Source organism: Callionymus lyra, chromosome 10 (assembly GCF_982586985.1).
Source record: "Callionymus lyra chromosome 10, fCalLyr1.hap1.1, whole genome shotgun sequence".
NCBI classification, from domain to species: domain Eukaryota; kingdom Metazoa; phylum Chordata; class Actinopteri; order Syngnathiformes; family Callionymidae; genus Callionymus; species Callionymus lyra.
In genome coordinates this window covers 12,453,624-12,475,564 of record NC_141827.1, presented here as the reverse complement: position 1 = coordinate 12,475,564, position 21,941 = coordinate 12,453,624, and the positions used below count along the sequence as shown (strand labels likewise).

At 39.5% G+C, this 21,941-nt stretch overlaps 2 protein-coding genes across 3 annotated transcripts; both read right to left on the bottom strand.

Annotated features, from left to right (window-relative positions):
- Positions 1 to 632: 632 nt before the first annotated feature.
- Positions 633 to 4,453, bottom strand: emp3a (epithelial membrane protein 3a (MAM blood group)). The gene is made up of 5 exons (XM_087800712.1): positions 4,334 to 4,453; positions 2,763 to 2,868; positions 2,280 to 2,382; positions 2,072 to 2,212; positions 633 to 1,981 (listed from the first exon to the last, which is right to left on the bottom strand). Exons 2-5 carry the CDS (start codon positions 2,838 to 2,840, stop codon positions 1,806 to 1,808), a joined length of 498 nt encoding a protein of 165 aa, XP_087656838.1. The 5' UTR covers positions 2,841 to 2,868; positions 4,334 to 4,453; the 3' UTR covers positions 633 to 1,805.
- Positions 4,454 to 9,601: 5,148 nt separating this feature from the next.
- On the bottom strand, positions 9,602 to 21,488 carry znf362a (zinc finger protein 362a). 2 transcript variants are annotated; one of them, XM_087801150.1, is made up of 9 exons: positions 21,339 to 21,488; positions 16,325 to 16,388; positions 15,714 to 15,954; positions 15,213 to 15,338; positions 14,822 to 15,152; positions 12,964 to 13,188; positions 12,821 to 12,899; positions 10,675 to 10,833; positions 9,602 to 10,600 (listed from the first exon to the last, which is right to left on the bottom strand). In XM_087801150.1, the coding sequence occupies exons 2-9, from the start codon at positions 16,385 to 16,387 to the stop codon at positions 10,487 to 10,489; spliced, it is 1,338 nt and encodes a 445-aa protein (XP_087657276.1). In that variant the 5' UTR covers position 16,388; positions 21,339 to 21,488; the 3' UTR covers positions 9,602 to 10,486. The 2 variants fall into 2 exon arrangements, with proteins under 2 accessions (XP_087657276.1, XP_087657277.1); XM_087801151.1 differs by having other exon boundaries at positions 15,714 to 15,921; positions 21,339 to 21,487.
- Positions 21,489 to 21,941: the final 453 nt, after the last annotated feature.

Here is a 21,941-nt window from a genome sequence, read left to right as displayed (position 1 = left end):
AAGATCAATCAATTTAAGTTGGATACTGAAGCAAATATAATTCCCCTGAGCAAATACCAATTCCTAAAAAAGAAGTCAGTTAAAGGGACATGCTCTCCAGAATGCAAGTATAATGACACAGTCATAATGCTAGACTTTTACATCGTGAACGTCAAACACCACCAGTTCTCGGACTAAAAGCATATATAGACAACACAAGTAAATAAGTAAGTAAAGTAAAGTAAAGGTTATTTCTAAAGTGCCTTTCTAGACCAGGGTCACAAAGCGCTTTTACAAACAAAAACAATATACAGTTAAAATATATACTTTAAAAGGTCAAGACACATAAGAAGGAGTTCCAGAAAATCAGGGGAAAGCCTGAACGATTTATAATGTCTTAAGATGTTTCTTGAAGGAGTCAGTAGATCCAATAGCTCTAAAAGTTAGAACCAGAATTTTAAAGTTGATCCTGAAAGAAACTGGCAACCAGTGAAGAGTTTTAAGGATCGGAGAAATGTGAGTTCTTCTACTAGAACAGGTCAGAATTCCCGCTGCAGAGTTTTGTATCAACTGCAGGCGAGACAGATCCTTCTTGTTAAGACATGAAAACAAACTGTTACAATAGTCTAAACGAGAAGATACAAACACATTGATTAAGTAACACAGTTTCTTTTGTTTTTACTTTCATCATATTTTCTTGCTTATATACACGAAACAGAAGTTCAGGACTGCAACAAAAAAAGGATGTCCAGAAACTGAGCGAAACATTAACCTTTCATTTTAAACCTTGCACACGATTGTCCAGTTGCATTATTCCAGATATAACAACAGTTCAAGAGTAAATGGTAAATAATGGAATTGATCTTTTACGAGAAGATACAAACGCATGGATTACAAGCTCCAGATCATGTTGTGACATCATTTTCCTAAATTTAGAGATTTTTCTGAGTTGAAGGAAACACTTTCTGGTCAGTTTTCTGCAGTGTTGAACAAGAGACATGTTTTTATCAAATAAAACACCCAGGTTTCTCAGGCTCAGTTTGACAGACTGGCCTAAGTTATGATGTACCACCAGGAAGAAGCACATCCCCTCAAAAGTAGTCTGAAAACAGAGCTGCGAAGGATGGAGGAAACCGGTACCATTGGGAAAGAAAATGAGTGGGTTAATGCAATTGACCCAACTATTTTAATCATACTTCTTCATTAAAATATTTGCTATATCATTTAGACTTTGTGAGTGTTTAGGCTGAATCATGAATTGTGTTCTTCTAAATGAAGGTTTGGCAGGCAAAACTGTTTTGTTATTATTTTGTCATTGTATATTTGCACAGTTACAGCTGCTTTAAGACACTTGTTTTTCTATATTGCTACTTCATTCAGGACATTTTTGACGTTAAACAGTTTGCATTTAAACTTTAAGAATCACCACATGTCTACTTTAATAGGAAATGACAAGAATATGTATCACAAACACCTTTAATTAAAAACTAGTAAAATGAGATGTTTTTAGTACAAATCGATGCCTCTTGTCACATGTTTGGTTTTAAAGTGCTCAGTAGGAAATGAAGGGAAGCAAATAGGCCTAAAGGTAGGGTAGATGAGCTTAAAAAGGTGGTGAGGAAGCTTTTTAGATTAGAATGTCACAGAAACATCAGCTAGCAACAACGATTCACACTATTGTACGTTCAACTTGTGACTTAATCTTTCATTTTTAAAGGAAATTTGAAACCACATTGAAAAGTTTTCTTCTGTTCTATGTATTCAGAGATCAATAGAGAAGCAAAAGTGCATTAATGCGAACATGAGATGTTTTTCTGCTTGTTGGTTTACTGCTTCTTGCGGAGGTGGAGGTAGAGAACCGCACTGACAAGAAGAAGCGGGACGCACAACCAGGCCAGGATGAAGCAGTAGCCGAAGTGACCCTTGTTCAGATCCTTCGAGCCACTCAAGATCTCCTTCCTGTGGAAGGTGAAGATGAGACAGGCGGCGAAGTCTGTGAGGCCTGCACAGAAATCAAATCCTGATGTAAGATAAAGAGCCATTTATAATGTACTTCAAAGGTGAAACCACGTTTTCATGTTTCTACTGTTACCTGCGAATGCCTGGCAAAGACCTGCGAAGTAGAAGAGTCCTCCTTTAGCGATGGTGAAGAGCTGACCGAGGAACACCAGGAAGGAGATGGAGGAGAAAACCACGGAGAGGATCATCAGGGCCTGAACGGACTGCAGCCAGTCTGCAGGAGGAAAGTCGGACATTTAGATACTGGTGCTCCAACGAGCTGGAATAAACTGACGACTCACCACTTTCACTGGTGGTAGCACACAACCAGGTGCTGGAGGAGTTGTCGTGGAAACAGTTGTACCAGAGGTCGGAGATCTCAGAGTCGTCCCAAATCCACCAGGACTGAAACACAAACGGCAGAGACATCTACTGTCGGGAAGAGTCACAACACGACATGTGTAGACTCGACTTTAACATTATGACCACAATTTCAAATGATCAACGTCATTAAGGAATCAAGCATTATCGTTTTTTACCATGTTTACCATTTTTAATTTTATCTACCATCAAATTCCAATCCCGTAATTATTGCATAATAAAAATCCAAACTACAAGTGAAATATCCCATCATCATGCATTGTAAAGGAAGTTATAACAACTGAGTCAAAAAGACAAGACAAGCAAATTAAAAGATAAACAATATATTTCAGTCCAGAAAAAATACTTCAGGTGGTAAAATATTTTAAATAATGTGTGGAAATACAGAGTTTTTGAGATTTTACCTTCTCCACAGTGGCAGTGAGCACCATGGCCAAACCAACCAGGTGAAGAACCGTGACTGACACCAGCAGACACACCATGGCTGCAGGTCGATGGACGAGAATGAATCTGGGCACCAGAGGTCAGACAAGAAATAAATCAATTTAATCATCGACATATAACCTCATCGATGAGCAACTCTTCGGTTAAACACACAACTTACTTTTTATCTATTTTATCTTGACGTTGATTTTTTACTACATCTTTACAAACAGGTGTGGCTAAGTTGGTCAGAGAAATGAGCAGGAAGTGGAACAAACTTCCTTTTTTTCCAAGTTTCATTTCCTCTAAAAAATACATGTCATGCCATGTTTAACAACAAAACATGTTTCGTGGTTTCATTTGTTGCATGGATTCAAGATTCTGTTTGTGTGTCCACAGCTCCTCAATGCAACTGTAGATCTAGAGACATTCCCAGGTGTGCTTCTCTGCCCACGATTCTTGTTTCAAACTGGACGAGTGCAAGAAAAACCTCTCCTAGGATCGAGACCAGATGATCTGTTGACATGTTAAAAATCCACATATTCATGACATATTTGCTACAGTTATTTTGTTTGAATTATGACAATCATGACAAGTTCATGGCATGAAGCCATAAAGTTGTCATGATTGTCATTATAATAGTCAATATTATTAGGTATTATTATTATTATAAAAGTTAATCTTAGTTTACTTTTAACATAATATGACACAATATAAAACAATATAATGTAATACAATATAACGTAATACAATACAAAACAATGTAGTATAATGTAATATAATATAATGTAATGTAGTATAATATTATTTAATGTAATGTAATGTAGTACAATACAATATAATGTAGTATAATATAATGTAATACAATATAATATAACACAATACAATACAATGTAGTATAATGTAATATAATGTAGTATAATACAATGTAATACAATATGATGTAATACAATACACTACAATGTAGTATAATGTAATATAATATAATGTTATGTAGTATAATATTAGTTAATGTAATGTAGTATAATACAGTATAATGTAATATAATGTAGTATAATATAATCTAATACAATATAATATAACACAATACAATACAATACAATGTAGTATAATGTAATATAATGTAGTATAATATAATGTATTATAATATAAAAGATGCGTTTAACATAATTTAAGGGTATTCAAAAAGAGAATAACTGAAATATAATTTCCTATTCGTAATTTGCGGGATCCAAATATTTTTGCACATTTGTTTATAATCAACAATTGCTGTGGTAGTTTAATATTGGCGAGTATGAAGGCGTATGAAGGCGTATGAAGGTGTGGTCGTTGGTCTCACTCTCTTTGATTATTTCCCAATCCCTCTTTTGAGCAACGATGCTTCACGAGTTCTGAGTTTGTTACATTCTGCACGTTGTGGTTTACATTGGAGGAGGACGGCGAGAGCTCACACAAGTGCCACAAAATAAGCAGCAGCATCTTTGCACAGCTGTCTTGACACATGACCACACATCTGAAACACATCACCAGTTAGAGACTTGAACTAACTTACCTTCCGCTGCCCGACCAGGAGACGGAGCAGACTTGTGCTTCCCTGCAGTGCTGCTGCTCTCCCTCGGTGCCCCTTCTCTTCAAACCTTCAGCTCAGAAAGTTGGGGAGAACAGAAAAAAGGAATGTGCAGAGATATAGGAGGAGTTCTTAACACACACTTCCTCTAAACTTTCCCAGCCCTCCCCCTCACTTCAGTGGTCTGGTCCTGCTCGGCACAATCCCGAACAGTGTTCCTTGCCAGCAAACGCACAATGTAAGCGATCGGATCATACATGTGGAATGTGATGCAGATCTATACACCCCTTTTTCAGCGGAAGAAACTAAACTGAATGCTGTTGTTGTTGCGACCAGACGGACTGGGATATATGGACCACTTCTGAGGGGATGTGAATGAAAGGCAGGAAATAGTGGACGATAACTGCCCACTTTTAATTGGTAATGTGCAGACATGGACCACCCAGCGCTCCTAAATCTCACAGTGGAATCACAGATGGTTAGAGCCAACACTTGAGACATTAAGACAAGAAATTCTTTGGAACATCGGCCTTAGCTATGTTTTACAGCTCACGATAAAGTATTTTTTTGGATATGTGATACAATTAATACTTAATTTACCATTTAGATTAGATTGACTTTATTACTCCCTCTGGAGATAATGAAGTTTCCAGTTCACAGCAGACGATAGAAGGTACAGAAGTTTCATAAAAGCAAGAACAAGAACAAAGTGCAAACATAAAGTGCATAGATCAAAGAAACTTACACTAAGATCTTAAAAAGGATACAAACATAGAATAATATCATCCCTTCTTTCCGCTCCTGCCCACAAACTCAGAATTATACAGTCTAATAGTGAGGAATGAATGAGTCCCTGAGTCTATTAGTGTTGCATCATGGGAGGAGCATTCGTGAACATCTGCTTCTCTGCTCACTGATGACAGTGTTCAGAGGATGACTGTCATCATCCATGATGATTCTCCAGAGATTACACATTACAAGTTAATACATAATCAAACTTATTCAACACAAGTTAACACAGAAACACACCTTGACACACAAGTTTTTATTGCAATTACTGAGTTTGTTAAAATTCAACTACAAGCTCTGACAGGCCTCAACAGTTTGACACAGACTAACCTAATCTAACTCAAGTATACAAAATAAAAAAAATCAATAGAACAAATTTTATTTGGATTACTCTTCTTTTCTTCGCTGGCAGGAAACCAATACCTCAGGTATGCAGGTGGTGGCATCTGCCATACATTATGGCAACTTTCCTTTTTCGCAACTTTCTTTTTCTTATAGACAATTACGTTGGATAAACTCATTTTTGATGACTGCTTAGTGTGACTATTTCACTATTTCAATATTATTGTCATCATTCAACGTTTCTGACACTCATTTTAAAATGGATCGTAAACTATGTTTGGGTTGAACCTCGGGACGCGTTCACGGACCTCAGACCGCAGTGGGAAACATTAACGCTCGAGTGCCAAACATGATGGAAACTCATCACAAACGTCGCCTCCAACTTTTGGTCCATCGTCGAGCATTTTATTAGCGACTAAGTTACACTTTGAAACCGTTTTTGTGTGTCAAAGTGATTCAGTAGAAGAGGTGCCATGTTGGGTTCAATGGTGACGCTTCGATGTTGGTCTTGTTGCAGTTTGAGTTACAAATATCTGAGTCATGACTGCTGAACGAATGATCCATTTGTCTAAAACGTACCAAACTTACGTCTATTATTCGACGACAGTGGTTTGTTGTTTATGATGTGGTTTGTTGTCGCTGTGCAAGAACACACTAGTTTATGGATGGGTTCGACTCTCATCCAGTGATGATGAATGTCGAGATACGAACTGTTCCTGGATCGAGTCGCAAAAAATGTTTGATTTTACTACCTGTATGTTCAAAGTGTGCTTTTGTTAAAGCTGAACAGTAATGTTAAGTAATAATTTAACCTAGTGTTATACAATTCATATCTAATAAAACAAGCATTTGAGTTTTTTTGTGTCTTGTTCAAATGTTGCTGCTGCCGAGCTTTAAATCCCTGATAAAACCTGCATTTTTAGAAGGAACTAGAGAAGGTTTCCACACTGCGCCCGGGAGGGTCTTGACCCTGGCGCCCCTAAAGAGGCTCAGCTTTGTTTCCTATGGCATGTCCATCAGAACTTAAAAAGCCGACTCAGCAGCGCATTAAGTAAGTAAGTAAGTCATTTTTATTTATATAGCGCTTTTCCAGACCAGGGTCACAAAGCGCTTAAACAATCAAAACAATATTCAATAAAGTATATACTTTAAAGGTTAAGATAAAACTGATAACACAACAGGAGTTGCAGAAAATCAAGGAAAAGCCTGAACAAATAAAAAGAGAGCTGGACATCCAACTTGCTCGACATATGGCAGAAATGGAAGAGGTGAGTGAGGGCAGAGTATTTGATTCTTCAAGATGGTGATGATGGAGCTTCAATGAACTCAGGTCAGGTGTGCAAGTCCCCGGAGCAGATCGGAAACGTCACGGAGCAGAAAAGGTTCTCACTCTGGAGATACAAGACGAGCATCGCAGCGCTTCTTCGTATCCCTGCAGGGTTGGAAATGTTGCCTAAATAAATCCAAATGATTGTTGGAACAAAACAAATGTTCTTCTCTCAGACAACCAGCTGAGTGAAGTTGCTTAAATGCTGTACCAGCAGGGCCTGAAAGAGCAGGTCCACGTCGACTCAGACCAGTAGCAGACCTTTTTATGCAGCACCACTGATCGGCCTGATAGTTGACAGCCTTGGATCTTGCCAAGCACCGCCCTCTCCGACTGTTAAGAGAGCAACTAAACCCAGGAAACCAAGTAAAGGACGGTAAAAAACAAAAATCCTCAGGAAGGGGAACATGACAATGTATTCCATACTCTGAAGAAGGTCATTTCCACAAATTCAAATGTTTAGTGTTACTATGTGGCCACGTGTCATAATAAACTGAATTGAACTCTGAGTGTTTTGTGTGTGTGTGTGATCACAAATATTTTACTGAATTAAAATATTTCTGTGGATTTTAGCTTTACATGAGCTAGAAACCCTTTTGTCAAGAGTTGTATCAAACTTTATCAAGAGTTTAAGTATGTTGAACATTATCTCGCATGACATTGACCTGAGGATCAGTCACTTTGATGACGTCACATCTTGCTCTGCTAAAGAACTTTTAACTTTTTAACAGAAGCCTTTAATTTTGAGCAAAATGTTTCTGAACCCACTCGTCAAAAAGGCCACACTTTAGACTTAGTTTTTACTCTTGGCCTGGACATTTCTAATGTATCTGTACATGATGTCAATCTGAGTGATCATTCTCTTGTCTTGTTTAATCTGGACTTCATCCCTGAACCTAAGCCTTTGAAAGTTAAGTCTCAGAGATGTGTCATCTCAGCCGATACTGCAGACAGTTTTTCTGCTATGTTTGACCCTCTTTCCTTTGATGACTGCCCGAACGTGGACAGTTTGATTCACTGTTTCACTACTCATTGTGTTGAAATACTGGATCAAGTGGCAACTGTTAAATGGAACTTGCCCTTGGATAAATGAAGATCTCCTGAGTCTGAAGAGACTTTGTCGAAAGACTGAGCGTCTCTGGAAGTAAACTAAACTTGAGGTGCACAGACTTCACCTCAGGGATCTGATGTCTTCATACAATGAGATGGTGGAAACTGCCAGATGTGGAAACAGTTAGTAGCAAATGAGAAAAATCCCAAACTGTTGTTTGACACGATCAATTCTCTCGTGTCTCCTGCTCCTCAAATCACACCTGTATTCTGTGAAGCTGACAGCAATGCATTGTTGAGATTTTTCATTGACAAAATTAAATTGATCAAAGAGAAAATCTCTCCCCCTTTGTGTGGAACCCCTGCTGTCACTCAGCCTGTCTCCTCCTCTTGGTCTTCCTTCACTGCTGTATCTCCGGGTGGTATTTCAGCACTGGTGAGCAAGATGAAATCCTCCTCTTGCTCAGATGACGTCCTTCCTTGTAGGCTCTTTATCAACGTATTTGATGTAATTGGACTCTTGGTTACAGATATGGTGAACCTCTCCCTTTCCACAGGGGTTTTTCCCAATGCATTTCAAACATTACATTGTGGAGTCTCTGCTTAAAAAGCCAGACTTAGAGCTCAGTAATTTCAGGCCTATTTCTAAGCTCCCTTTCTTGTCCAAGATCTTGGAGAAGGTGATGTCTGAGCAGCTGTCTTTGTTTCTGGATCAGAGCGACATCCATGAGAAGTTTCAGTCTGGCAAAACATCCGCAAACATCAGTCATTTGTGTCTTCTCGTCTGGACTATTGCAACAGTTTGTTTGCATGTCTAAATGGGAAGAAGCTGTCTCACATGCAGTTAATACAAAACTATGCAGCGAGAATTCTGATCCGCCCCAGTAGAAGAACTCACATTTCTCTGATCCTTAAAACTCTTCACTGGTTTCCAGTTTCTTTCAGGATCAATTATAAAATTCTGGTTCTTACGTTCAGATCTATTCATGGTCAGACTCCTCTTTACATCAGTGATCTGATCCAGCCTTACACCCCAGCTCGGGCTCTGAGGTCTGTGGATCAGAATCTAATGATGGTTCCTGAACATGGTTCAGGACTAGAGGAGAGAAATCCTTCCAGACTGTTGCTCCTAAGCTTTGGAACGATCTTCCTCTCCCTCTGTGTTTGATGATCTACTGACTCCTTCAAGAAACATCTTAAGACGTTTTTATTTGTTCAGGCTTTTCCTTGATTTTCTAGAACTCCTGTGATGTTCTCAGTATTATCTTGACCTTTTAAGTATATAATTTATCGAGTATTGTTTTGATTGTTTAAGGACTTTGAGACCCTGGTCTGGAAAAGCGCTCTACAAATATAAATTACTTACTTACTTGTGACTAGTTCATGTACTTAAATTCGAAGGCCACTAGATGGCACTCCCTGCACTATAATCTATACACAATTAAGTCAATGAAGTTTAGCGGAATATGAATCTCATCAAAACTTTCTATTAGTTCAATGTTAAAAGGATAAATGTCACGTTTATTTATGATGTTATATTATTAAATACATTGTACAAACAGTACGTGCTTGATTATCTGTTAATTTTTTCCATTTGTTAATACATCTGACAAATAAAAGGTATATTGCAGTTATTTGTATTTTAAACTATTGAAATGGAAAATCTAATACGGCATTAGAATGTCACACTCAACGACCTTGACCATTTCAAAAGTGGCTCGTTGCACATATGAGTGAAAGAAACGTTGTTTTTTCTTTTTCTTTATTCAAAAAACAGTTAAAATAATCTTTTCATGACATAAAAAGGCAGATTGATAATAGCAGGGTGGAGTTAGAACACATTAAGGCCCAAATTCATAAAGAATACAATAGAAATGATTGATTTTTGTCAGTTGGAGTTTAGCCACATGTTTAAATATTTTGGCAGTAAGATAGAGAAGGTGCAACATTCAACAGTATCATGAAATGAAGGATGAGTTCATTTTCTCTCTTCTGAAGAGAGGTTTTATTACCATGAACAGTATTTCACATCACAATAGGCGTGCCACAGGGGTCAATCTATGGAACTTGATTTTTTTTTTATTCAATAATCAAATATATATTGTATTTCATCAATTATTTATTATTTAAAAAAAAAAAAAAAAAAGCTGCTTGACTTGCAACAATAAAATAAAGTGTATTACAACTGATTATTTTAACTTGGGTGAGAAACGAATGCCGTTGAGTTGAAATGTGACATACAACAATAGTCATAACAATATAAAGTGCCACATGAAGAATGGATGTTATATATCAGTTAATGTTCATCTTCACACAAATAACAAAACTATGGTGCAAATATTGTTTGTTAAAAAGGTTAATGAGGGTATAAAAAAAAGCTAAAACACTTGTTTCCACGTAGCTGCCTGGAACAATACTTCTCTTCGAGTCACACACGTTTAAAGGCTCGTTATTTTCAGGCCCGAAAGTGCTGCGGAATCATCTTTGGATGTCCCAGATACTGGAATCTGGTCAGCAACGAGAGCCCAGAGGGTGGAGACAGCACCTCTGCAGGTAACACTGGATCCATCTGGCACATTTAAAACCTGTTTCAAGGTCCGTCAACAAGAACTTCGCGTCAAAAACCCCCTTTAGATGAGAGAGATCCGGATCGGGAGGCTGGCGGACTCGGTTCTGTGCAGGGGCGAGTGGTGCACGTGGTCCAGCAGCGTGTGCTTGGTCATGTGCTTCATCAGGTACGTCTCCTGCAGCCACACAAGAGGCAAACAATCAGAACAAGTCCAGATCATTCCAATGGTGGGCTCGAGGTTCTACTCACGGAGGTGTAGGCGCGCCCGCACATGCTGCAGCAGTACGCTTTGGCGTTCTTGATGGCGTGCGCCGAGAGGTGGAACTGCAGGGAGGCCGAGTCCGAGTAGGCACGGAAGCAGTTGTTGCACTTGAAGGGTTTGTCTTTGTTGTGCTGCCGCTGGTGGGACTGCCACAGAAGACACACACACACCGTTACAGCACACACACACTCCCTACACTACACACTGCCGGGAGGGCCGTCGTGCCACAACACGGACGCAAGAAAGGAAAGAATTCCTGAAACTATTCCTTTACAGTTTTGTAAACCACGCCTGTGTTTTGGTTTGGATATGAGAAATGTGAAGAGGAAAATGCTGCAAAATCACAATTTATGAACATATATTTTAACTCTCTAGATACTTTCTATAATTCATATAATATGTGTGAGTCTGTTTCTTAAATATTTAAGATTTTAACAGAGACGTACTCAAGCGGGTCGGTTTAAAATCTCAGAACTTGAGTGCTGGAACCTTGTTTTGTTCAGGAAATCAATGAATCAGAAACTCTTCAACGTCATCACATCGTTACTCGGACAAAATAAAGCCGAATAACTGCATGAACTGACCACACATGTGTTACAGTGAATGGAGTCATTTCAGAGCCTAATCTAGGAATTTCCCAATAAGAGACAGATCCCTCAATAGTTGTATGTTTATAACGTGTGTACAAATATCCCTCCTTTGTTGCCATTAGTAGGGCCATAAAAATAAGGTGAATATTTTCAAAAGTACCTCTTTAAACAGAACAGTTCTATTACAAATATGGCCGTGATAAATGAACCCAGCACTGATGCGATGCTCTTAATTCAAAAGCGGATATTAATTTTCTGAAGGACGTTTGGGGAATTAAGTGTAAAGTTTAGCGATAACTGGTTAGATTAGAGTGCGCTTCATGAGCGGGGGAACCCGAACAGCTGATAGATTGACAGCAGAATGATGTTGTTGTTGTTAAGTTACAATGACTCGACTTCCCGCTGTTGTCTCTGTGTGATTAGTGATGCTGTAATGAAAGATGATGCTTCTGATTGGTTGAGATTTCGTGGCGTCTTCCGTGATTGGCTAGATTTACGCGAAAAACACCAGCTTTTATTATCATTAAAAATAAATATAAAGTGTTTAATTGGTAAATATGACATGGATGATGACAGTCATCCTCTGAACACTGTCATCAGTGAGCAGAGAAGCAGATGGAGCACGAATGCTCCTCCCATGATGCAACACTAATAGACTCAGGGACTCATTCATTCCTTGTGCTATTAGATTGTTTAATTCTGAGTTTGGGGGCAGGAGTGGAGTGAAAAGATGATTCTATTCCATGTCAATCTTTGTTATTTTTCTTTGATCTACGTTCTTTATCTTTAGATTGTGTCATCTTGCACTTTCTTTTTATTGCGCTTTGTTCTCGTGAGAAATGTCAAATTCAGTAAAACGCGACCACACGCTCTCTACTTATAAATGTGCATCAAAATAATATCACTTTCATGGCCAAAAAGCGACAGACGGATGAAAGACGCTTCTTATTTATCAGGCTCTGAATTTGACCAAGATTGACCTCATCTATTGTTTTTTGTTAAGTGAGCAAACACTTAAAACGGACTTTAAATTTTAAATCACTTGTATCATTTAAGACGTTTTTTTTTGTTCTGGCTTTTCCTTGATTTTCTGAAAATCCTGTTGTGTTATCAGTTTTATCTTGACCTTTAAAGTATATACTTTATTGAATATTGTTTTGATTGTTTAAGCGCTTTGTGACCCTGGTCTGGAAAAGCGCTATACAAATAAAAATTACTTACTTACTTACATACATTTAACCAGAAATATTATTGATTATTTCACATAAACACAGATTCTGACTTTTCCACCAGTACCACACAAAAATAAATGATTAACTTATGAATCCATTTAAAAATGCAATCTGGGAAATTCCCATATATATGTACAGGTTAGGTTAGGTTAGGTAGAACTTTATTGATGAAATACTTTTTTTCCAATTAGACACAGCAATACAGCAATTATTCATAAAAATAATAAAATATTAGTATAGTATATATAGTATTGATTGTAGTTCTCGAGCCGTGTGAGGCAGCGGATCCACGTCAGCGAGTGAGAGCTCACCTGCAGATTGGAGAGTTGAGTGAAAGCTTTTCCACAGGCTGGATGCAGGCAGATGTACGGCCGGTCGCCGGTGTGGATTCTGAGAGCAGAGAAGAGTGAGTCTAAAGACGGGCGAAGGAGGGCGAGGGGCGAGGCTGACGCACCTGGTGTGCTGCTGCAGGTGCGACAGCTGACGGAAACACTTCTCGCAGTAGGAGCAGCGGTACGGTTTCACCCCCAGGTGGATGCGCAGGTGCTGAGCCAGGTACGCGGCGTTGGCGAAGGTCTTGGTGCAGTGAGGGCAGCGGTGAGCCTTCGTCTCCGTGTGGCTCTTGGAGTGGATCTGCATGTCCGACTTGGAGAAGTAGGTGAGGGGGCACATCTTACACCTGCAGGGGGAACAGACCCGTGAGGTTTTTACGGTCACATGATCAGTTTTACGGTCACATGATCAGTTTTACGATCACATGATAAGTTTTACGATCACATGATAAGTTTTACGGTCACATGATCAGTTTTACGGTCACATGATCAGTTTTACGGTCACATGATCAGTTTTACGGTCACATGATAAGTTTTACGGTCACATGATCAGTTTTACGGTCACATGATAAGTTTTACGGTCACATGATAAGTTTTATGGTCACATGATCAGTTTTATGGTCACATGATCAGTTTTACGGTCACATGATCAGTTTTACGGTCACATGATCAGTTTTATGGTCACATGATCAGTTTTACGGTCACATGATCAGTTTTACGGTCACATGATAAGTTTTACGGTCACATGATAGGTTTTACGGTCACATGATCAGTTTTATGGTCACATGATCAGTTTTACGGTCACATGATAAGTTGTACGGTCACATGATCAGTTTTACGGTCACATCATCAGTTTTACGGTCACATGATAAGTTTTACGGTCACATGATCAGTTTTACGGTCACATCATCAGTTTTACGGTCACATGATAAGTTTTACGGTCACATGATAAGTTTTACGGTCACATGATAAGTTTTATGGTCACATCATCAGTTTTATGGTCACATGATAAGTTTTACGGTCACATCATCAGTTTTACGGTCACATGATCAGTTTTACGGTCACATGATCAGTTTTACGGTCACATGATAAGTTTTACGGTCACATCATCAGTTTTATGGTCACATGATCAGTTTTAGGGTCACATGATCAGTTTTAGGGTCACATGATCAGTTTCAGAATCTGAACGTCGCTGAGAAATATCAGTTGTTTTTGTTGTTGTTTTCAGTCAGAGTTTATTAAGACTGTGATGGTCTTACTCTTGAGATAAGTACCGTATTTTCCGGACTATAGGTCGCTGCGGAGTACAAGTATAGTACTTAATAAAGTAAGTAAGTAAGTAAGTAAGTAATTTTTATTTATATAGCGCTTTTCCAGACCAGGGTCACAAAGCGCTTAAACAATCAAAACAATATTCAATAAAGTATATACTTTAAAGGGCAAGTATATAATATATATGTATAATAAAGAAGGAAAAAACATATATAAGTCGCAATGGAGTATTAGTCGCATTTTTGAACAGACATGTCATCTTGAAAGGCAATTTAAAATAAAAATAGAATAGAGGCAACAGCAGGCTGTATAATTGAATAATAACTGAGAACGTTCCTGGTATGTTAACATAACATATTAAGAGTTATTCAGATAACTATAGCATAAAAACATGCTAAGAAGTTTACCAAACCATCCGTGTAACTCCAAATAACGAAAATCCAATGAAATCTTCATCCTCAATTCACTTTTAAACGACTCCGCTAACTCCGGAGGTAGAAGATGCGGCGCTTCCTCTTCTACGTCTAAAATTATCAACACAGGCCTAGAGCGCCCTCTTGCGGTTTAAGTGAAAATAACTATTGTTAATAATTTCACACATAAGTCACTCCAGAGTATAAGTCGCACCCTCGGACATACTATGAAAAAAACTGCAAACTGAAAATACAGTACATATTTTCTTGTCCAAGACGATCGTGTGAGGCTCACCTGTATGTTTTGCCTTGTTTGGCCGTGATGGTGATGCAGGAATGGTCGGTGCCCGAGGCCAGGATGGGGTACGGAACCATCAATAGTGAGGATCCGTTCTCGGCTTTGATACGTTTGTGACCTTGTTCCTCCTTCACGGGGGGTCCGAGCAGACCCATCAAGCTGCCGTGGTTCTTGACCTGCTCCAGCCCGTGGTGAGCGCCGGCCCCGCCGGAGACGTAGTGGAGGGTGGGGGCCTCCACGGGTCTGCCGTGGCTGCTGGAGGTGGGCGTGGTCGGGGTGGAGGCCTCCGAGCTGTTGAGGTTGCCGGTCCTGGACGCCAAGGCGACCCCTGGTGGGGGCAGAGGAGTCAGCCACGATGGAGCTCAGACTAGGGAGTGGAGTCACAGACCTGAAACATGGTTGCTCCTCACGGGGTGATCGATCAGCTGCCGCAGGTGCCAGTCCTCCCACAGCCCTCGAGCCTTGATGGCCGACTTGTCGTTCAGGTTCAAATTAACGTCGCCTAAAACACGCCCTGGTGAGAGGAACATTTTCATCAATCAGACTTTTTTTCCTCACACTTTGTTTCAATAAGTTAACAATAAATCATCCATTTATTATTTGATACTTTACGACAGTGGTCCCCAATACTCTGACCAGGGTTCGGTGCTGGTCCGTATGGCCTTGTTATCAGACAGCAGGGAATTTTTAAATCATTTATTTTTTTATCCAAAGGTCTTTCTGTAAATAAAATGCCGAAATTTCCACAGTTTCTTGTCGTTTTAAGAGACACGTTTTCACTTTTTATCGGGCACCATTAGGGGCTCACAAGACCAAGTGGGGAACAGATGAACAATTTAGTTCCAGTTTTTAGACTTTTGAGGGCAAATAAGGTGAGAAGAAGCTGCACCTGAGACCGAGGTGGACACTGGCCGGGCGTGAAGCGCGACATCCGGCTGAGACGGGCTGTTGTTGTGGAGGTTCTGCACCTGGTGGAGTTTGGACATCCCGTGCTGGACGACGTCGCTCTGACTGGACGGGGAGAGCAAGGGCTGCTGGGAAGATAGTGTCGCAGGCGGGAGGTGAGGCGATCGGATCTTCTCCGCCATCAGCTGCTCCTTGATTTTATTGATCAAGACTAGGTTATCCAGCTGACCGCCAGGAAGTGACATTTGTGACAGGAGAGTGGGCGTCAGACTGGTCAGTTGATGATGAAATGATGCCCTCAAGTGGTCGACAACGGTACTACAGACTAGTTGCGACTCAACACGTGAAGACAAATACTTGAAAAAACATGATGGTCATGTTGTGATATTTTAGGTTAATTCTAAGAAATAAGTACAGTCAACTAATTCCAGATAATACTTATATTAATGTACTTTTATCACCATGTAAAGACTTGCTGATTGTGTACAAAGATTTAAGACTAACATGTAGATTTTAAAGTTCAAAATTAATAAACAAAAAAACATGAAAAAACACACAAAGACAAGTGTGCATGAATGCATCGCCGTCTCTCACCTGGCTGGGCATCGAGGGCGGCGGGGGCCAAAAATAGGGATTGTTGAAGCGAGGTTCGGCCATTCTGAAATGAATAAAGAAATCAAGTTGAGCTCCACCTGTCGCCCAGAAGAACACTGGGCAGTATTCAGCTCTAACAATTAGATTCATTTATTCCTGGAACCTGAAGCTCGTCCTGCGATCATCCACGTCTATATTCTATAAACTTCATTTTTATTTGAAATATTTTACATGGAAATTCATCTTTTTTTGTTATTCCTGTAGAGAAATTCTCAAGCTTTATTTCTGGTACACATTTATCTTTCATTTAGGTAAATAAGTCTTCAATGAAATTTCATTTGTTCTATAACAATTAAGCAACATCATGAGTATGTTAAAAATCACAGTTAAAATACTTAAATTTACTTAAAACGAATCTCTTAATCCTAATATTAAGTATGAATCAGCTGTCCTGCAGTCTTTTTTCAATGATCCCCTTCTCTGGTTAAATTGTGATTAAATTTCGTTTTTTTTACACATCATTTAAATAAACTGATCAACAATTATAGAGTCTTATTCAGCTTTAGTCCATTCACGCATCACAGTTTTGCCGGACGAGGCTGAGACTAACAAGTGTTTGGTGCCTGAGCGATAGGGGACGTTTAAGAAGAGGGGGCCCCACATCTGTCTGACGGGCCGGTCTCTGGAAAGATAGACACACATGTGGCCACAAGACAAACGGTTATCACAGATACCAGAGATGCAGGACAAGATGACGTGCAGCTGCATCTCCTGGTGGAAGCGTGAGGCCCCCCAGAGGCCCCCCAGACATGAGAAGAAGTGCTGCAGTTTCAACATGTGATGGATCGACAAAGGACGTCAAAAAAAGGTAAGCCAGTCATTCACATTTCCACCCCAGACACGAGGTTAAAGAGCACAATACTGTAAAAGCGTGTTTTCTTCTGGCTTGTTACGCGTCGGACCACAAACGGCGTTTTAAGAAGCATAAGCGCCGTCCAAGTTTCTCTCTATTTTCTCTCTCCTTCGGCTCGGAATGTCGTTTTCTCCCGCTTTGCAAGCTTTGGCTCTCAGCACCATTCCTAAGTCTGTTTAGCTTAGCCGAGGTGTAATGCAGTCCTGCTCCACCAGCCAAGGGAAACAAAGACGATAGCAGACATTATAGGCGCACCGGAAACCCCCAAATATGTCGTGCAGAATGCCCACAATATCTCACGCTGAGAAGAAAGCTTTGTTGAATCTGCTCGTGAAAGTTTGTCAACAAACACGAGAACACACACATGCCTACACATGTGATTGTTGAATAGTGAAGAAGAAAAACTACTTTAAATACTTTTTATTTTTCAGTTTATCATGAGAGAACTACTGACCAACGTGAAGATATGATATATTTTGTCAGAAGTAGTGATGGAAAAGTAATTAAACATCATAGAAAAACATGTTTTCTAATAAGTTTTATTATTGGTAAAAAGCCATAAAAGACCTTCATAGTTTAACCAAAGCATCAGCGTCACAATCATTTATATTCCAAATAATTTTCATTGATTTTACAAAATTTAACTGAACATTAGACCTAAAATAATAAGTCAAAATATTGTTTAAAAAAAAACGTTCAGGACCTATTAATCAATGAATGCTTTTGTATTTAATGGTAAAGAGAAAAGCGACGACTTATTTTGAACACTTGCGGGTGTGTTATTGTGATGCAGTGAAGGTTGTCTAGCTTTTCATTTCGTGAAGCACACGTTTCATCTTGTTTGGGTTCATCAGCAGTTGCTGCCCAAACTTCTCTCCAACTGTGTGTCAGCCTGTCGAGAGAAACCTACGGTAAAATGTAGATTATCATGTTTTCATAACACCATGATCAGCAACAAGAAAGACACATTTAGTCTCTAGCATGAGCTAGCATGAACTAGTATGAACTAGCATGAGCAAGCATGAACCAGCATGAACTAGCATGATCCAACATGAACTAGCATGAACTAGCATGTGCTAACAGGGGCTAGCATGAGCTAGCATGAACTAGCATGAACTAGCATGAGCTAGCATGAACTAGCAAGAACTAGCATGAACTAGCATGAGCAAGCATGAACTAGCATGAACTAGCAAGAGCTAGCATGAACTAGCAAGAACTAGCGTGAACTTGCATGAACTAGCATGAGCAAGCATGAACTAGCATGAACTAGCAAGAGCTAGCATGAACTAGCAAGAACTAGCATGAACTAGCATGAACTAGCAAGAGCTAGCATGAACTAGCAAGAACTAGCATGAACTAGCATGAACACACACGCTGCATATGCGAATATATGAATATATAAAATATTTTTTATGGGTTAAAGAAACGTCAACAGAACTTTAACATGATACTTTTTACCACAAATAAAAACACTTATATTGACAAAAAGACGATCTTCGCTGATTGGCGGTTTTTATATATTATGTTAAGAGAACAAATCACAATAATATCATGAAAATTAGAAGTAGTGTTAGAAAAACACACGTTTCTTTTTTTGTAGTGCATAAATGATAAAAATGGAACACATTAAATAAAATTAAAATGACTCGTTCAATAAAATGGGCATATTGACATTTAATAATTGATTTTAAAAAAATCGAACTGAAAACAAAATAATTACTGAGGTGTTTATGATCCGAACTACAGACAGGTATAATGAGTTATAGAAAGGGGAATATTCTAACATTTTTGTTATTTGAAAAGCGAATTATTTCAAAACTCAAATGTTTGTATTGCATTGTACAGTTGTGCGTTATTATTAGTAAAACAGCTTCAGCCAATCAGCGGCTTCGTCACATGTAGCGGGAACGTTGGTGTCAAAGTCAATTATATCGTCAGACCAGGAAATGAACGAATGGAAAGTGATTATGTTGACAAAGATCGTCTTTTTGTCAATAGAAATGTTTGTGTGGTAAAAAGTATCGTGTAAACGTTCTGTTGACGTTTCTTTAACCCATAAAAAATATGCGTAGTGTGACGTCATCACGTAGGAAGTGGAGGGACGGAAATTGTACCTACACCGTCATACAGTGTTCTAACTGAGCGTCACATGCTGCTATAACTGACCAGGATTTCGGACCCCATCACGGACCCACCACAGGTCAAACTAGGGAAAACATCCCTCAGACTCTCGGACTATAAGACCTGGCACCCCTCAAGGCAGCGTTCTCTCACCACAACTCTTCTACTTATACACACACACAGCTGTCAAGCTCCTCGAGAGCGGACTTATCCCAGACGAGTCCATCTACAGCAGAGGTTTCAAACTGGTCCAGAAAAAGGGCCCGGATGGTGTCGGTTTTTGTTCCAACCAGTCAAGCACACATGAGTTAACCAATCAGGTGTCGGCTTAAACAAGCAACACCTGACTGACAGTTAATTGATTACTGTCTTCAGACGCCTGATTGGTTCAACTATATGTTCCTGACTGGTTGGAACAAAAACCATCCGGGCCCTTTCCTGGACCAGTTAAGACACCCCTGATCTACAGCATCGACTGGTGAACTGGTGTCGTGAGAGCTCGACGCTCAGAAGACAAGAGGAGACGAACATTATCATGTAGAAGGCCCAGAACTAAATGGACTTTCCTGCATCATGTGAGGAAATTTCACCTCCTACAGGCAACGCTGGTCCATTTTCACATGGTCACTGTGGAGCTCCTCACTACCTCCTCCATCACCGTGTGGTACTCTGCTGCAACGGCTACGGACAGGAACGGACTGCAGCAGGTCAACCCTTTTTGAGACCGACACGGACCAGAACATTCCGGTTGAAACACTCTTTCTACCTGCGCATTGTTATTTGTTAATTATTAAATTATATTTGCCTCTTATTTATATATATATATATATATATATATTTGCTTAGTTGTTTACACCACTGGCAATAAACGTACATCTGTGTCGTCTCCCACAGTGAAAAAGAGAAAAAACAACCGTCAGGATCACTTGAACAATTTTGCGTACAAAGACGATTTTGAAAACGGCCGATCATGTTTGTTTTCTGGTGCTGAAGATATTTAAACGTATTCACCAAGATTTAAGGTTAGGTTTGGGAATTGAATTTGACGCTCGAAAGGCATCGTCTGGTAAGGTATTCGATTTTTATTTGTAATACCTGGTTTATTTATCTGTATATTGTTCAGTGTCATGATCTACTTTTGACAGATATTTGAAGACATTAGAAGGTTCTTTTTTGAACATTTAAATGTGTATGTTTTGATCAAGTAATCCCTGAAAAACACCTGGACGAGACCGTCTCCATCATTCCTTCAAAATTCAAGATACTGATTGTGTCTAAACTTAAAAGGGAAATGAAATAAATGGAATGAATTAATGGAAATACATGTTTTGACTGTCAGTTCTGAGAAGTCATTGACAGTCTGTGTAAAAAAAAAACCCAATCCTGTCATTCTAGGTTTGAGTTGAAGCAGGAAGAGAACAAAAAATGATTGACTTTCTAAAAAAAGAAAGTGCTTAACATCATGAACACTGCAGCAAAAAAAATGAGTGTCTGTGTTTTTAGTAGTTTCCAAAAAAAAAGAAGAAGAGGAGAAGGAAGGCACACGACCTCACTTCTGCCGCCTCTCCCACATTCTCAGACACTTTATTAAAAATCAGACAAAAGAAAAACAAAAATGGCAGCTCAGTCTTATTTTATAAGCGCCAGACGCCATTTTCCCCCAAATTCGACTATTATAAACAGATAGTTGTGTCGCTCGGGAAAAGGCGAGATTCTGCCTCAAAACGCGACGCTTTCGCTGCTTGTTTACTTTGCAGGTTTTGAATATCCCGGTTAGCAGGAGAAAAAAAAAAGACTTCCTACGACAAACCAGCAGAGAAGAAGCGTTAGTAGCTGCACATCTGAAGCTGCTGGAGCCAGGATGCTAGTTAGCTCCACTTCCCCGAGCCTGCGAGCCCGAGCCGGGGGGCGACATGACACATGCACGCGGCCCGACACACGAGCGAGGAGATGCGGATGGTTGTTTTTTTCGAGACCTACCTGGAGCGGCTCGATGGGTTCCAAAAAAAAAAAGATGGGACTCCTCTCTCGCTTCGCTCCTCAAACCTTCCGGGTCGCCTGCTGTTCACTTCTGGGTGCTGCACACACACACACACACACACACACACACAGACACCCACACACGCTGGGTCGGAACCCGTCTCATGCTCGAACCCCCCCCCCCAAAAAAAATAAATACATTTACAGAGAAAACGTTTTTTTATTTGTTTGTTTTTTGACGTAGTTGACAAAACACCTCACGTGTGTTTAAAATCAATACATTAACTTGAGTTTTTCCATATTATTTTGGTGGATCACAGTTGACTGTCAAAAACAAACGTGAATCATTTTGGACAAAAAAATAAAAAAAAATAAACAATGGAAATCATGGGATGATCCTCACTAGACTGTCGGTAGAGGACGCTGTTATATTAGGAAACTAGGTTTAAAAAAAGTGTATTTTTTTTTAAACATTTAGTAACATACGCTTATTATATAGTAATACTAGTAAGTAAGTCATTTTTATTTGTATAGCGCCATTTCCAGACCAGGGTCACAAAGCGCTTAAACAATCAAAAACAATATTCAATAAAGTATATACTT